The sequence below is a fragment of the Nerophis ophidion genome, linkage group LG10 (assembly GCF_033978795.1).
Source record: "Nerophis ophidion isolate RoL-2023_Sa linkage group LG10, RoL_Noph_v1.0, whole genome shotgun sequence".
NCBI lineage: Eukaryota > Metazoa > Chordata > Actinopteri > Syngnathiformes > Syngnathidae > Nerophis > Nerophis ophidion.
This window is the reverse complement of record NC_084620.1, coordinates 60542763-60561815: the sequence shown is the minus strand read 5'-3', so window position 1 is coordinate 60561815 and position 19053 is coordinate 60542763. Positions and strand designations below refer to the sequence as shown.

Genomic DNA, 19053 nt, shown 5'->3' with positions numbered 1-19053 from the left:
CCATCCTTTCTTGTGAAAGACTGAGCATTTTTTTGGGAAGCTGTTTTTATAGCCAATCATGGCACCCACCTGTTCCCAATTAGCCTGCACACCTGTGGGATGTTCCAAATAAGTGTTTGATGAGCATTCCTCAACTTTATCAGTATTTTTTGCCACCTTTCCGCTTATATTTACATCTAACATGATTTCCCAACTCATATGGAAAGGGGATTTGTAGATATAACCTAATCATATTGTTTCTTCAACTTTTTTCCCTCTTTGGGATTATATTCCCAGTTTTGGTCACTTATAGCGTATAAGAATATTCTACTACTGTAAAGCAAACTTTGAATAATAAAACATGTGTCCTTTATGATAGATACAAGTATGACAAAAAAGGGTGTGAAAATGAGTGGTATTCAGTGAAGTAAGATGAATAAAATGCACTGACACTTCATTGCTCCTACAAATGAATTGCACTGAGTGGAGTGGATCACCACTCCAAGATGGCGGCCCCGCGTCTCATTAGCACCACTAGCGCTCCATGCTGTTTACTCTTATAGCATGTCTATGGTGTTCATGTTCAAGGCTAAAAAATGTTTTTTATGGACACCAACATCATTTATAAAGGATGTAACAACGCTATTGTTGTTTGTACAACTAGAAACCCTCCTCATGTCGCAGTTTAAGGTCAAAGCGTCCAACGCTAACCCAGGCTGTGAGTGCCACATTCTTCCCTTATTGCTAACTCTATCTATAGTCTTTGCATTAAATCGCCACATTTCACACCCGTTTCGCCACTGAAAAAGAAGTTACGTTTAAAGCAGTGTGGGTGGCACTGGGAGCAGGTGGGTAAAGTGTCTTGCACAAGGACACAACGGCAGTGACTAGGATGGCGGAAACAGGGATCAAACCTGGAACCTTCAAGTTGCTGGCACAGCCACTCTACCAACCGAGCTATACCGCCCCAAAATACAGCACTATGTCATCACTTTCTGATTTATTAAATTGTATAACAGTGCAAAATATTGCTCATTTGTAGTGGTCTTTCTTCAACTATTTGGAAAAAAAGATATAAAAATAACTAAAAACTTGAAAAATAAACAAGTGATTCAATTATAAATGCAGATTTCTCCACATAGAAGTAATCATCAACTTAAAGTGTCCTCTTTGGGGATTGTAATAGAGATCCATCTGGATTCATCAACTTACTTCTAAACATTTCTTCGCAAAAAAATAAATCTTTTACATCAATATTTATGGAACATGTCCACAAAATAGCTAGCTGTCAACACTGAATATTGCATTGTTGCATTTCTTTTCACACTTTAAGAACTTACATTCATATTTTGTTGAAGTATTATTCAATAAATATATTTATAAAAGGATTTTTTAAAATCTCACGTACCCCTTGGCATACCTTCAAGTAACCCCAGGGGTACGCGTACCCCCAATTAAGGCCCACTGTATTAGTAGATTGCACAGTACAGTACATATTCCGTACAATTGACCACTAAATGGTAACACCCCAATAAGTTTTTCTACTTGTTTAAGTCGGGGTCCACGTTAATCAATTCATGGTACAAATATATACTATCAGCATAATACAGTCATCACACAAGTTAATCAGAGTATATACCGTATTTCCTTAAATTGCCGCCGGGGCGCTAATTAATTTAAAACCTCTTCTCACGCCGGCGTTTACCAAAGGCATGCGGTAAATTTAGGCCTGTGCCTATGAATTTGAGTGTGATGTAAGGATACCATCATGAAAAGCACATTTAATTAAAAAAAACAATATTATGGTCTTACTTGTACTTATAAATGAAGTCCATGCGCAGCTCCTTCTGATCAAAAGCATCGATAACTTGTTTATAGAAGTCTTCCTTATCTTTCTTCAGTTTTAAAAGTCTCTCTGTCTCGATGGAGATCTTCCTTTATTACCTCCTGCTTCGATTGAAAGTCCAGTTTAGAAAACTGTTTTATTTTAGATATGTAATCCTCCATGTTAAAAGTGCAAGCGAGAGGAAAAAATAAACTCTTGCTGCTTGTTGTCACTTCTTCTGCAGCCGAGTAGTCGCAAGAAGGATCACTAGCGCCCTCTACCACCAGGAGGCGGGAGTCATTTAATGACTTATATTTGACACACGCAGCTACAGTATAGTAATAAAACATAGCTGATTACTGTTCTTTTTAGCATATTCAATAGCTTGGACCTTAAATCCTACTAAATAGCTCTTAATCTTCTTCCCTTTATGCGATCTCAAATGATTGAAATCAGCCTCCTCCATTTTGAAAATGATGACAGGTGAAGTGTCACTCGTGACGTGACGAGTTTGACCCGGTGGAAATTCTAGGCATATGCTAATTATTTGGCAAAACGAGTATTACCCGGCAGAAATTCTAGACATGCGCTGATAAAAATAATATTTAGCGAAACGAGTTTGACCCGGCGTTAATCCTGAGCATGCGCTAATTATTTGGCGAAACGAGTTTGACCCGGCAGTAATTCTAGGCAGGTGCATACTACATACCTGGCGGCATTTCAAGGAAATACGATACATTGAATTATTTTCAATGGGGGGGATGGGTTGTGGAGGGGGTCGGGGGTCTTGCAAAATGTACGCCAGGAAGCTCATGGTTTCCGCTGGCTTTTTGTTTGCAAGCGAGCGAAAACCCGCCAAACGTCCAATCCCGGCCATAAAAAGCCTTCGATTCAATTAAAAGCGGTCAGGATTGGAGAGCAGGTAAATAGTGCACATTAACGCCGACACAGTCAGCAACATAAACGTAATTCTCTTGTGTTTCTCATCAGAGGACTTGATTAAACTTTCATTTAGTGTCTCCATGTGGAATGGATTCCTAAAAAGCTCTGCTGAGTTTACTGCCTTTACAGCATGTTTTTTGGTTGTTTTTTTTACTTTTCAGACATCTTCTTTGCAGGGAAAATAACCACTTTCTACTTACTTTGGCATCCATTTATAGAACTTTTTTTAAAAGACATGATTAAAACAATGAACCGTAAAAATCTCATGTACATATTCATGTATTAACATGTATTCACTTGAAATTTCTCCAGGTAAAATATAGTAATGCATTATTACATAAGGATAATTAAGCATGTTTTATTTTGCTGAGGTTAGATAGTGACAAATCATGTTTTTTAACATTAAATTGTATATTTTTCAGTTTTTTTCATATATAATTGTGTGAAATAATTAATAACATAAAAAAAAATTAACTAATTAAAATCGACAATTATTTTTAATTTAAATTTAAAATATTGTCAATAATTATATTAGTTTAAGAAGTGTATTGCCAAATATTAATTTCTAACTTTTTCAAAAAATATAAAATGCATAAAATCAAATTAATTATTTTAATTACTTTAGAATATTTTTTCTATATGCTAATCTTCCTCTGTTATGTGTTATTAAACATGTATTGTATATATTAGTTTTGTATATATATGTATATATAGAGAGAGAGAGAGAGACAGAGAGAGAGAGAGAGAGAGGAAATTAGAGGAATTTACAGCGAGAATATATTTTATTTTAAATGCATTTAATTTAAATAAGATTTTATTATTTTACTATTCTTTAATAGTCGACTAATTTAATGCATTGGTCATCTTTACAAAACATTTTACAACCATAACAATTTGAATCCATTTTAAAACAATGTATTTCCTGCAATATATTTTTGGGCATTTTTATTATATTTCAAATGAATACACTTAAAATAAGCGATCATTATTTTTCTATTATTGGATTTTTTTCTTTGAAATAATTGTCCCAATTTCCCACATCCTTGAATGCCAGCTTAGTCCATGGGTGGGCAAACTACGTTTAATACGTTTTTAGTAACTAATTAAAATGAACAATTATTTTTAAATTAAAATATTGTAAATAATAATATTATTTTAAGAAGTTTATTGCCAAATTTTAATGTCTGACCTTTTGCAAAAGAATGTCAAATGCATAAAATCAAATTAAATATTTGAATTACTTTATATTGTTCTCTATTTTCTAATCTGCCTCAGTTTTTTTGTTATTAAATATGTATTGTATTAATTAGTTTTATAGATAGATAGATAGATAGATAGATAGATAGATAGATAGATAGATAGATAGATAGATAGGAAATCAGAGGAATTTACAGCGAAAATATGTTTTATTTTCACATTTTAAATGCATTTAATTTAAATAAGATTTTATTATTTTCCTATTCTTTAATAGTCGACTAATTTAATGCTTTGATTATCTTTACAAAACATTTTACAACTAAATAAAACAGAAATAACAATTTTAAGCCATTTAAAAACAATATATTTCTTGCTACATATTTTTTGACATTTTAATAGATTTTAAATAAAAACAATTAAAATAATCCATCATTATTTTTCTATTATTGCATTTTTTTAAATTTAAAAAAAAATAATTGTCCCAATTTCCCACGTCCTTGAACGCCAGCTTAGTCCAGGATGGACAAACTACGGCCTGCGAGCCACATCCGGCCCGATGGTCTGTCCCACCTCTACCTATCTACCTGGCTGGTATCTACTCCCGCTCCCCCCCACCCCCCACGGGCCTTATTCTGACTTTATTGGGGAATTTTCAGAGTTTGTCACTGATCTCGTGACGCATGCAGATAGTATAATTATAATGGGGGATTTTAATATCCGTATGATTATTCCTCTGTGCGTGGCGCTCCAGACTATAATTGAAAGCTGTGGTCTTACACTTACGCATTGCAATGGTAATACGATAGATCTAGGTAATATCATATTGTGAGCACTCATGTCCGTACAAGAAAAGCTGCAAGAAAATTAAAAAAGGGGAAAAAAAAAAATCCTCATGGCGCCCGTGCAGATGAATTCCTCCGAGCGAGACGGTTAATTCCCCCGACAGACGGCGAGTTGAGCAGAAGGCGGAATTATGGAAGCAATCGTCTCGGGCTACTCTTCGCCTTGCACACACACACACACACACAGACACACACACACACACACACACACACACAAAAAGAGATACACACAGTCGTGTTGAGATGTGATGCAGAGGGGAAAAAAGACAGCAGGGAGTCTTGAGTGGGAGGTGCTTAAGGGCCGTGGGAAAGACTGACCTCGGCCTAACCAACAAACACCCGGCAAAATCAACTCAAGATGTTGTTGCCATCACATTTTCTTTGAAATGTATAGAAATCGTTTCCCATCTGATGCACTTTGCATGCAACACTTTCCATTCAAACACAGCAAATCCCATTTTACACATTCCCACATCTATACATACACATCCTAATCCTGCACACGCTCCTTACTTATGCATCCCTCTTCACTTCTGCTCCATTCTTTGAGCCCAATCAGGGCAAAAAAAAAAAAAAACGGTAAGGATTATTGTTCGGTTTCATCTCACTTTATACTGATGGAGGTAGTGTTTGTTCCATGTTCTTATGTCACAGTACACACACACACATATATATATATATATATATATTAGTACACATGCCAACAAGCTGTGGGCTTGTGTGGCGTGGGCGTCAAGCTGTGACTGGCACTGTCAGATTAGCCCATTTAGGAAGCACATATGCTCCATTGCAGTTTTGCTGCAGGAAGCTGGAATGTTGTGGCACATGCTGGCCTACAGCGCTGCCAGACTTAGGACTCCCACGCAAACATGCGCTTGTTGTGGCTTAAATCTCCCGCTGAACGCTTCTTCAGTTGATCACGATATGTTTACACGTTTCGTTAGTGGCGCCTGTTGCAAAATACTTTGAATGCTTCACAAGACGGCATTAAAAAAAACAAGCAAAACAAAGCGAAATAAGGAATCCAAACACGCGTATATATACAAAATAAGCACCTTTTTTTTTTTACAAAATAAAAACTCCCCCAAAAAATATATTAAAAATACTGCTTGTATCAAATGATTCATGAAAATTTATTATATTTGAAATTAGTTTTAAAATGCAATATAAAAGCATCACAAGTCCACGCAAACATGTCTTCTGATGACATTTTTGAAAGTTGTTTAGCATTACAGATGCACGCTAATATATACAAAATAAGCACCGTTTTTTTATAAAATAAAAAAAGCTAAAAAATAGATTGAAAATATTGCTTGTATCAAATTACTCATGGAAATGTATTCTATTTGAAATTTGTTTTAAAATGCAATATAAAAGCATCACAAGTCCACACAAACATGTCTTCTGATGACATTTATGGAAGGTGTTTAGCATTACAGATGCACGCTAATATATACAAAATAAGCACCTTTTTTTTTTTACAAAATAAAAATTAAAAAAAAAAAAAAATTAAAAATACAGCTTGTATCAAATGATTCATGAAAATTTATTATATTTAAAATTAGTTTTAAAATGCAATATAAGAGCATCACAAGTCCACGCAAACATGTCTTCTGATGACATTTATGAAAGTTGTTTAGCATTACAGATGCACGCTAATATATACAAAATAAGCACCGTTTTTTTACAAAATAAAAAAAGCTAAAAAAATAGATTGAAAATATTGCTTAAATCAAATGACTCATGAAAATTTATCGTATTTGAAATTTGTTTTAAAATGCAATATAAAAGCATCACAAGTCCACACAAACATGTCTTCTGATGACATTTATGAAAGTTGTTTAGCATTACAGATGCACGCTAATATATACAAAATAAGCACGTTTTTTTTTTTACAAAATAAAAATTCCCCCCAAAAATATATTGAAAATACTGCTTGTATCAAAAGATTCATGAAAATTTATCATATTTGAAATTAGTTTTACAATACAATATAAGAGCATCACAAGTCCACGCAAACATGTCTTCTGATGACATTTATGAAAGTTGTTTAGCATTACAGATGCACGCTAATATATACAAAATAAGCACCGTTTTTTTACAAAATAAAAAAAGCTAAAAAAATAGATTGAAAATATTGCTTGTATCAAATTACTCATGAAAATTTATCATATTTGAAATTAGTTTTACAATACAATATAAAAGCATCACAAGTCCACGCAAACATGTCTTCTGATGACATTTATGAAAGTTGTTTAGCATTACAGATGCACGCTAATATATACAAAATAAGCACGTTTTTTTTTACAAAATAAAAATTCCCCCCAAAAATATTAAAAATACTGCTTGTATCAAATAATTCATGAAAATGTATCATATTTGAAATTAGTTTTACAATACAATATAAGAGCATCACAAGTCCACGCAAACATGTCTTCTGATGACATTTATGAAAGTTGTTTAGCATTACAGATGCACGCTAATATATACAAAATAAGCACCGTTTTTTTACAAAATAAAAAAAGCTAAAAAAATAGATTGAAAATATTGCTTGTATCAAATTACTCATGAAAATTTATCATATTTGAAATTAGTTTTACAATACAATATAAAAGCATCACAAGTCCACGCAAACATGTCTTCTGATGACATTTATGAAAGTTGTTTAGCATTACAGATGCACGCTAATATATACAAAATAAGCACGTTTTTTTTTACAAAATAAAAATTCCCCCAAAAAATATTAAAAATACTGCTTGTATCAAATAATTCATGAAAATGTATCATATTTGAAATTAGTTTTACAATACAATATAAGAGCATCACAAGTCCACGCAAACATGTCTTCTGATGACATTTATGAAAGTTGTTTAGCATTACAGATGCACGCTAATATATACAAAATAAGCACCGTTTTTTTACAAAATAAAAAAAGCTAAAAAAATAGATTGAAAATATTGCTTGTATCAAATCACTCATGAAAATGTATTGTATATGACATTTGTTTTAAAATGCAATATAAAAGCATCACAAGTCCACGCAAACATGTCTAACGACATTTGTGAAAGTTGTTTAGCATTAGAAATTAACGCTAATATGTAAAAAAAAAAAAAAAAAAAAAAAAGTGCTTATTTTAAGAAAAAATGCTAAAAGTTAATGGCTATTCTAACCGGGACCTAATGGTTGTTTTTTCTGCTAGGAACTAGTCATTTAGCATTAGCGGTTCATGCTACAAGCTGGTGGTTACGCTAACAGAAAACATGAGTTTTTAGAAGAAACAAAAAAAAAAATACAAATAATGTAACAAACTTACGGAGAAGTGTGTTTTCCTGCAGCAAAGTGGTCATTTAGCATTACATCTACATGCTAAAAGCTAATGGCTATGCTAACAGAAACCAATTTTTTTTTCTTCTTGGAACTGGTTGTTTAGCGTTAGCGGTACATGCTACAAGCTAGTGGCTACGCTAACAGAAAACATGAGTTTTTAGACCAAACAAACAAAATTACAAATAACGTAATAAACTTACGGAGAAGTGTGTTTTCCTGCAGCGAAGTGGTCATTTAGCATTACAGCTACATGCTAAAAGCTAATGGCTATGCTAACAGAAACCAACATTTTTTTTCTTCTTGGAACTGGTTGTTTAGTGTTAGCGGTACATGCTACAAGCTAGTGCCTACGCAAACAGAAAACATGACTTTTTAGACCAAACTAAAAAAAATTACATGCCAAAAAATTAAATTATAATGCAAATAAAGTAACTGACTTATGGAAAAGTTTGTTTTCCTGCAGTCATTTAGCATTAAAGCTAAATGCTAAAAGCTAATGGCTATGCTAACCGGAACCTAATAGTTGTTTTTTCTGCTAGGAACTGGTCTTTTAGCGTTAGCTGTACATGCTACAAGCTAGTAGCTACGCTAACAGAAAACATGAGTTTTTAGCCCAAACTAAAAAAATAATAATAATACAAATTAAGTAACAGACTTATGGAGAAGTTTGTTTTCCTGCAGGGAAGTGGCCATTTAGCATAAACGCCACATGCTAAATGCTAATGGCTATGCTAACAGAAACCTAAAAAATATTTTTTCTTCTAGGAACTGGTTGTTTAAAAGCATTAGAAAAACCTGCGTTTTTAGACCAAACTAAAAAAGGAAATGGGAGTGGAAGTGGTCATTTAGCATTACAGCACATGCTAAAAGCTAATGGGTATGCTAACAGAAACCACTTTTTTTTTTTAATTCTTGGAACTGGTTGTTTAGTGTTAGCGGTACATGCTACAAGCTAGTGCCTACGCTAACAGAAAACATGAGTTGTCAGACCAAACAAAAAAAAAATTACATGCCAAAAAATTTAATTACAATGCAAATAAAGTAACTGACTTATGGAAAAGTTTGTTTTCCTGCAGTCATTTAGCATTAAAGCTAAATGCTAAAAGCTAATGGCTATGGTAACCGGAACCTAATAGTTGTTTTTTCTGCTAGGAACTGGTCTTTTAGCGTTAGCTGTACATGCTACAAGCTAGTAGCTACGCTAACAGAAAACATGAGTTTTTAGCCCAAACTAAAAAAATAATAATAATACAAATTAAGTAACAGACTTATGGAGAAGTTTGTTTTCCTGCAGGGAAGTGATCATTTAGCATAAACGCCACATGCTAAATGCTAATGGCTATGCTAACAGAAACCTAAAAAATATTTTTTCTTCTAGGAACTGGTTGTTTAGCATTAGAAAAACCTGAGTTTTTAGACCAAACTAAAAAAGGAAATGGGAGTGGAAGTGGTCATTTAGCATTACAGCACATGCTAAAAGCTAATGGGTATGCTAACAGAAACCAATTTTTTTTTTTAATTCTTGGAACTGGTTGTTTAGTGTTAGCGGTACATGCTACAAGCTAGTGCCTACGCTAACAGAAAACATGAGTTGTCAGACCAAACAAAAAAAAAATTACATGCCAAAAAATTTAATTACAATGCAAATAAAGTAACTGACTTATGGAAAAGTTTGTTTTCCTGCAGTCATTTAGCATTAAAGCTAAATGCTAAAAGCTAATGGCTATGGTAACCGGAACCTAATAGTTGTTTTTTCTGCTAGGAACTGGTCTTTTAGCGTTAGCTGTACATGCTACAAGCTAGTAGCTACGCTAACAGAAAACATGAGTTTTTAGCCCAAACTAAAAAAATAATAATAATACAAATTAAGTAACAGACTTATGGAGAAGTTTGTTTTCCTGCAGGGAAGTGATCATTTAGCATAAACGCCACATGCTAAATGCTAATGGCTATGCTAACAGAAACCTAAAAAATATTTTTTCTTCTAGGAACTGGTTGTTTAGCATTAGAAAAACCTGAGTTTTTAGACCAAACTAAAAAAGGAAATGGGAGTGGAAGTGGTCATTTAGCATTACAGCACATGCTAAAAGCTAATGGGTATGCTAACAGAAACCAATTTTTTTTTTTAATTCTTGGAACTGGTTGTTTAGTGTTAGCGGTACATGCTACAAGCTAGTGCCTACGCTAACAGAAAACATGAGTTGTCAGACCAAACAAAAAAAAAATTACATGCCAAAAAATTTAATTACAATGCAAATAAAGTAACTGACTTATGGAAAAGTTTGTTTTCCTGCAGTCATTTAGCATTAAAGCTAAATGCTAAAAGCTAATGGCTATGGTAACCGGAACCTAATAGTTGTTTTTTCTGCTAGGAACTGGTCTTTTAGCGTTAGCTGTACATGCTACAAGCTAGTAGCTACGCTAACAGAAAACATGAGTTTTTAGCCCAAACTAAAAAAATAATAATAATACAAATTAAGTAACAGACTTATGGAGAAGTTTGTTTTCCTGCAGGGAAGTGGTCATTTAGCACTTATGCTAAATGCTAATGTCTATACTCACAGAAACCTAAAAAATATTTTTTCTTCTAGGAACTGGTTGTTTAGCATTAGAAAAACCTGAGTTTTTAGAGCAAACTAAAAAAGGAAGTGGGAGTGGAAGTGGTCATTTGGCATTACAGCTACATGCTAAAAGCTAATGGCTATGCTAAGAGGGCGAAACTATTGAAAGAAAGGCATGCTTGCACACTTGCAGACTGTATAAGCCAACACTTGCTAACCTTTGCACAACAACAACAACAATAAAAGCACTTTTAAACGTCAATAATCGACATAAATGCTAAAAAGTCAATTAGGCGCTAATTGACTCTGAGTTTTTGTGTCAGGGGTATTTAGCCAAGCAAGCGCGGAACAATGTCCTACCTTGAAGAGGCGCAGGATGTTGGCCACCATGATGGACACAGAGCTCGCCGCGGCGCCGATGACGCCCACGATTTTATCCGGCTTGGTGAAGATGGGCGGGTCCCCGTTGGCGCAGCGCACGTCGGAGCCGTCCCTCTCGATGAGCGCCTGCACGAAGGTCAGCGACTGCTCCAGCGCGTAGGTGTCCCGGGAGCAGGTGTCCAGGATGCGGGCCCCCAGCGTGATGTTGGGCAGCAGCTCGGGGTCCTTGTTGATCAGGTCGATGGCGAACATCATGGCCTCCAGCCGATGGATGCCCTTCTCCTTCTTCAGCTCGCCGCACGGCGTGCCGCGGTCGCCCCGCGAGTGCACCGGGAACAGGCCGCCCAGGATGATGTCGCCATCCAGCCGGATGGAGTGGGCGTACTCGGGCACCGCCTGGGGTTCGGCGGTGGGTACGCGCTCAGGGGCGGTGGCGGCGGCGGCGGGGAGAAAGCAGGCGTAGGAGACCAGGAAGAAGACGGCGGAGTGAGGGGTCCACTGGGGCTCCATCTTGGACGCGTAGAAGGGACGTAGTCTCGAGTACTTTCTAGCGGGGGAGGGACGGCGACTGGAGCCAAACTGAGCCCCACGACGGAGACATAGTCCGAGAGGCACCACAAGGGGGGGCTACAGGAGACTTTTTTCCGGAAATAACGTTTGGGGGTCCATCGACCGCTCACATCTTTAGTGCAGTCTGCCGGGAAAACAAACACCAGGAAACGTTGTCAATTGACAAACGTAAACAAAGCAAAAAAACATGGCCGACATACGACATTTGTTCGCCAATCAAAGTAACCCAGATACATCGGAACTCAAAAAGTCCTGATCGGATTCGGATAGAATTTGGTTCTAAGCATTGTAATAATCTAAGGATCACTAAATTCTGTTGTTGACACTAATTAGCATTGTTAGCACTATTAGCAACAACTAGCACAAGGATGGGCTAAAGGAGTTTTTTTTCCCGAAAATAACGTTTGGGGGTCCATCGACCGCTCACATCTTTAGTGGAGTCTGCCGGGAAAACAAACACCAGAAAATATTGTCAATTGACAAACGTAAACAAAGCAAAAAACATGGCCGACGTACGACATTTGTTCGCCAATCCAAGTAACCCAGATACATCATAACTCAAAAAGTCCTGATCAAATTCGGATAAAATTTGGTTCTAAGCATTGTAATAACCTGAGGATCACTAAATTCTGTTGTTGACGCTAATTAGCATTATTCGCATTATTAGCATCAACTAGTACAAGGGGGGGCTAAAGGAGTTTTTTTCCGAAAATATCGTTTGAGGGTCCATCGACCGGTCACATCTTTAGCGGAGTCGGCTGGGAAAACAAACACGAGACAACTTTAAAATGGAAATATCGTCAATTGAAAACCGTAAACAAAGCAAAAAAACATGGCCGACGTACAACATTTGTTCGCCAATCAAAGTAACCCAGATACATCGTAACTCAAAAAGTCCAGATCGGATTCGGATAGAATTTGGTTCTAAGCATTGTAACAACCTGAGGATCACTAAATTCTGTTATTGACGCTAATTAGCATTATTTGCATTATTAGCATCAACTAGTACAAGGGGGGGCTAAAGGAATTTTTTTCCGAAAATAACGTTTGGGGGTCCATCGACCGCTCACATCTTTAGTGGAGTCTGCTGGGAAAACAAACACCAGAAAATGTTGTCAATTGACAAACGTAAACAAAGTAAAAATCATGGCCGACGTACAACATTTGTTCGCCAATCAAAGTAACCCAGATACATCGTAACTCAAAAAGTCCAGATCGGATTCGGATAGAATTTGGTTCTAAGCATTGTAACAACCTGAGCATCACTAAATTCTGTTATTGACGCTAATTAGCATTATTCGCATTATTAGCATCAACTAGTACAAGGGGGGGCTAAAGGAATTTTTTTCCGAAAATAACGTTTGGGGGTCCATCGACCGCTCACATCTTTAGTGGATTCTGCTGGGAAAACAAACACCAGAAAATGTTGTCAATTGACAAACGTAAACAAAGCAAAAATCATGGCCGACGTACGACATTTGTTCGCCAATCCAAGTAACCCAGATACATCGTAACTCAAAAAGTCCAGATTGGATTCGGATAGAATTTGGTTCTAAGCATTGTAACAACCTGAGGATCACTAAATTCGGTTATTGACGCTAATTAGCATTATTCGCATTATTAGCATCAACTAGCACAAGGGGGGGCTAAAGGAGTTTTTTACGAAAATAACGTTTGAGGGTCCATCGACCGCTCACATCTTTAGTGGAGTCTGCTGGGAAAACAAACACCAGAAAATGTTGTCAATTGACAAACGTAAACAAAGCAAAAATCATGGCCGACGTACGACATTTGTTCGCCAATCCAAGTAACCCAGATACATCGTAACTGAAAAAGTCCAGATCGGATTCGGATAGAATTTGGTTCTAAGCATTGTAACAACCTGAAGATCACTAAATTCTGTTATTGACGCTAATTAGCATTATTCGCATTATTAGCATCAACTAGCACAAGGGGGGGCTACAGGAGTTTTTTACGAAAATAACGTTTGAGGGTCCATCGACCGGTCACATCTTTAGTGGAGTCTGGTGGGAAAACAAACACGAGACAACTTTAAAATGGAAATATCGTCAATTGAAAACCGTAAACAAAGCAAAAAAACATGGCCGACATATGCCATGAGAGAGTACTCGCTTTGTTCGCCAATCAAAGTAACCCAGATACATCGTAACTCAAAAGTCCAAGTTGGATTCGGATAGAATTTGGTTCTAAGCATTGTAATAACCTGAGGATCACTAAAATCTGTTGTTGACGCTAATTAGCATTGTTAGCACTATTAGCATCAACTAGCACAAGGGTGGGCTAAAGGAGTTTTTTTCCCCGAAAATAACGTTTAGGGGTCCATCGACCGGTCACATCTTTAGTGGAGTCTGCTGGGAAAACAAACAAGAGACAACTTTAAAATGGAAAAGTAGTAAATTGAAAACCGTAAACATAGCAAAAAAACATGGCCTACATACGCCATGAGAGAGTACTCGCTTTGTTCGCCAATCCAAGTAACCCAGATACATCGTAACTCAAAAGTCCGGGTTGGATTTGGATATCATTTGGTTCTAAGCATTGTAATAACCTGAGGATCACTAAATTCTGTTGTTGACGCTAATTAGCATTGTTAGCATTATTAGCATCAACTAGCACAAGGGTGGGCTAAAGGGAGTTTTTTTTCCCGAAAATAACGTTTAGGGTCCATCGACCGGTCACATCTTTAGTGGAGTCTGCTGGGAAAACAAACACGAGGCAACTTTGAAGATGGATATATCGTCAATAGACGAACGTAAACAAAACATGGCCGACATACGACATTCGTTCATCAATCAAAGTAACCCAGATACATCAAGACTCAAAAAGTCCGGATTGGATTCGGATAGAATTTGGTGCTAAACGTAATAACCTAAGGATCACTAAATTCTGTTGTTGACGCTAATTAGCATCATTAGCATTGTTCAACTAGGCTGGACATGGCTGCAAATCTCTGTTAAAAGGGGCTTGGATAAAAAATGATCGGACTATCGTGGGATCACACTCAGCCTTCCCGGTAAGGTCTATCCAGGTGTACTGGAGAGGAGGCTACGCCGGATAGTCCAACCTTGGATTCAGGAGGAACAGCGTGGTTTTCGTCCTGGTGGTGGAACTGTGGACCAGCTCTATACTCTGGGCATGGTTCTTGAGGGTGCATGGGAGTTTGCCCAACCAGTCTACATGTGCTTTGTGGACTTGGAGAAGGCATTGGACCGTGTCCCTCGGGAAGTCCTGTGGGGAGTGCCCAGAGAGTATGGGGTATGGGACTGTCTGATTGTGGCGGTCCGCTCCCTGTATGATCAGTGTCAGAGCTTGGTCCGCATTGCCGGCAGGAAGTTGAACACGTTTCCAGTGAGGGTTGGACTCCGCCAAGGCTGCCCTTTGTCACGGATTCTGTTCATAACTTTTATGGACAGAATTTCTAGGCGCAGTCAAGGTGTTGAGGGGATCTGGTTTGGTGGCTGCAGGATTTGGTCTCTGCTTTTTGCAGATGATGTGGTCCTGATGGCTTCATCTGGCCGGGATCTTCAGCTCTCACTGGATCGGTTCGCAGCAAAGTGTGAAGCGACTGGGTTGAGGATCAGCACCTCCAAGTCCGGGTTCATAGTTCTCTCCCGGAAAACGGTGGAGTGCCATTTCCTGGTTGTGGAGGAGACCCTGCCCCAAGTGGAAGAGTTCAGGTACCTTGGAGTCTTGATCAACAGGCGGATCGGTGCAGTGTCTTCAGTAATGCGGACGCTGTACTGATCCGTTGTGGTGAAGAAAGACCTCAAAAGCTCTCAATTTACCGGTCGATCTACGTTCCCATCCTCACCTATGGTCATGAGCTTTGGGTCATGACCGAAAGGACAAGATCACGGGTACAAGCGGCCCAAATGAGTTTGGGTCTCCCCCTTAGAGATAGGGTGAGAAGCTCTGTCATCCGGGAGGAACTCAAAGTAAAGCCGCTGGTCCTCCACATGGAGAGGAGCCAGAGGAGGTGGTTCGGGCATCTGGTCAGGATGCCACCTGAACATCTCCCTAGGGATGTGTTTAGGGCACGTCCGACCGGTAAGAGGCCACGGGGAAGACCCAGGACAAGTTGGGAAGACTATGTCTCCCGGCTGGCCTGGGAACGCCTCGGGATCCCCCGGGAGGAGCTGGACGAAATGGCTGGGGGGAGGGAAGTCTGGGCTTCCCTGCTTAGGCTGCTGCCCCCGTGACCCGACCTCGGATAAGCAGAAGATGGATGGATAAAAAATGTTTAAAAAACATTTAAACAAAGAAATGTTTAAACCAAAAAAAATATATACCACCACTATCACCTGTGTTAGGTTACCTAAGTGGTAAATCAGGACATAGTGGCGGACACTAGAACCCAGACCTCACACCCAGTAGGCCTGAGGTGGGGGTGTGGTTTATACACCTAAAGTGCATTAGAGGTGGCCGACGCACTTCCTGTCAGAGAGTTGTAATGTTGCCATTTTCCAACTGTCTACATCAGAGGTGTCAAAGTGGTTTTCACTCAACGCTGAAACAAAGTCCTCCATTCTTGGTCCAAGTTGAGGGAGGTGAGCTAATCCCGACTTCAACACCACACTCTGCGGCGACGCCTTCATATTCACGCCAGGGTTATTATTACGAACGTCCCGTTTGCCTGGATACACACACAAAAACACACACTTGCTTTTTGTGACGGAGATTAGCCCGCTAATTAACTTGTGTCCTCCGATCAAATGGGCTTTTTTGGCCTTTTGTTTTCTCTGCACAACTATGCTAATTAATTCTTTGGAAGCCGGGAAAGTAAATAGACTTATTTTTGCACATTCAATTCAGACGTAAAAATGCTTTTTTTTGTTTTTTAAATAGATCGGCACTGATGCGGGAAATGTGTACCGGTGACGCAGTTCAGGATCCGGAGATTTTGGAATGTGAACTTAAAGACCTACTGAAATGAGATGTTCTTATTTAAACGGGGATAGCAGGTCCATTCTATGTGTCATACTTCATCATTTCAAGATATTGCCATATTTTTGCTGAAAGGATTTAGTAGAGAACATCGATGATAAAGTTTGCAACGTTTGGTCGCTAATAAAAAAGCCTTGCCTGTACCGGAAGTAGCAGACGATGTGCGCGTGACGTCACAGGTTGTGGAGCTCCTCACATCTGAACATTGTTTACAATCATGGCCACCAGCAGCCAGAGCGATTCAGACCGAGAAAGCGACGATTTCCCCATTAATTTGAGCGAGGATGAAAGATTCGTGGATGAGGTAAGTGAGAGTGAAGGACTAGAAAAAATAAAATAAAATAATATACAGTGGGAGCGATTCAGATGTTTTTAGACAAATTTACTAGGATAATTCTGGAAAATCCCTTATCTGCTTATTGTGCTATTAGTGTTTTAGTGAGATTATATGGTCGTACCTGTACAACCTGAAGGTCGGCCCCTACCTTTCTTCAGCACCAGTCGACGGGTGGTGGCGATGCCCATTGTAGGAGCCTAAATGCTGTTTAAGTTCATTTACATTTTATGGAAGGTGCTTTATGTTTATTCAGCCAAAAGGGGACTATTTACTTTATTTGCATGATAAGAAAATTGATATATTGAATGCTTAGAGCAAGGGTGCCCACACTTTTTCTGCAGGCGAGCTACTTTTCAATTGACCAACTCGAGGGGATCTACCTCATTTATATATATCATTTATATTTATTTATTTATAAAAAAGACATTTTTGTAAACAAGTCAAATGTGTTTAATGATAATACAAGCATGTGTAACACATATAGATGTCTTTCTTTCACAAAGACAAGAATATAAGTTGGTGTATTACCTGATTCTGATGACTTGCATTGATTGGAATCAGACAGTAATGATGATAACGCCCACATTTTCAAATGGAGGAGAGAAAAAGTTGTCCTTTCTGTACAATACCACACAAAAGTGGTTGGTTTTTGGCATCTAATTCATAGAGCTTCCATACACTTTACAAGAAAAACATTGGCGGATAATTCCGTAGCTTGCTTGATTGACATTCACGGCACCCGAGGGTCTTGTGAGATGACGCTGGCTGCTGCCAGTTCATTATTATGAAAAAATGACAGAGAGGAAGGCGAGAAACACTTTTTATTTCAACAGACTTTCGCGCCGTCCCTTCCGTCAAAACTCTAAAGGCCGACTGCACATATGTTGCTGCTCCTCGATCTTAGCGCTGCTTTCGATACCGTCGATCATAATATTTTATTAGAGCGTATCAAAACACGAATTGGTATGTCAGACTTAGCCCTGTCTTGGTTTAACTCTTATCTTACTGATAGGATGCAGTGTGTCTCCCATAACAATGTGACCTCGGACTATGTTAAGGTAACGTGTGGAGTTCCCCAGGGTTCGGTCCTTGGCCCTGCACTCTTCAGCATCTACATGCTGCCGCTAGGTGACATCATACGCAAATACGGTATTAGCTTTCACTGCTATGCTGATGACACCCAACTCTACATGCCCCTAAAGCTGACCAACACGCCGGATTGTAGTCAGCTGGAGGCGTGTCTAAACGATATTAAACAATGGATGTCCGCTAACTTTTTGCAACTCAACGCCAAAAAAACGGAAATGCTGATTATCGGTCCTGCTAGACACCGAACTCTATTTAATAATACAACTCTAACATTTGACAACCAAACAATTAAACAAGGCGACACGGTAAAGAATATGGGTATTATCTTCGACCCAACTCTCTCCTTTGAGTCACACATTAAAAGCGTTACTAAAACGGCCTTCTTTCATCTCCGTAATATCGCTAAAATTCGCTCCATTCTGTCCACTAAAGACGCCGAGATCATTATCCATGCGTTTGTTACGTCTCGTCTCGACTACTGTAACGTATTATTTTCGGGTCTCCCCATGTCTAGCATTAAAAGATTACAGTTGGTACAAAATGCGGCGGCTAGACTTTTGACAAGAACAAGAGAGTTTGATCACATTACGCCTGTACTGTATATACCTTTATATACATATATACATACATATATACCTATACTGTATATACCTTTATATACATGTATACATACATATATACCTATACTGTATATACCTTTATATACATATATACATACATATATACCTATACTGTATATACCTTTATATACATATATACATACATATATACCTATACTGTATATACCTTTATATACATATATACATACATATATACCTATACTGTATATACCTTTATATACATATATACATACATATATACCTATACTGTATATACCTTTATATACATATATACATACATATATACCTATACTGTATATACCTTTATATACATATATACATACATATATACCTATACTGTATATACCTTTATATACATATATACATACATATATACCTATACTGTATATACCTTTATATACATATATACATACATATA

The 19053-nt window shown here is 37.8% G+C and overlaps 1 protein-coding gene across 2 annotated transcripts in view; it reads right to left on the bottom strand.

The window, feature by feature from the left end:
- The window catches only part of grm8a (glutamate receptor, metabotropic 8a), a 460233-nt gene that overhangs the window by 434350 nt on the left and 6830 nt on the right, over positions 1–19053 (bottom strand). For both annotated transcript variants that reach the window (XM_061914324.1, XM_061914323.1), the window contains exon 2: positions 11034–11748. In XM_061914324.1, the coding sequence (XP_061770308.1) occupies positions 11034–11564 (531 nt within the window). In that variant the 5' untranslated portion in view covers positions 11565–11748. The remainder of the gene's footprint in view (positions 1–11033; positions 11749–19053) is intronic.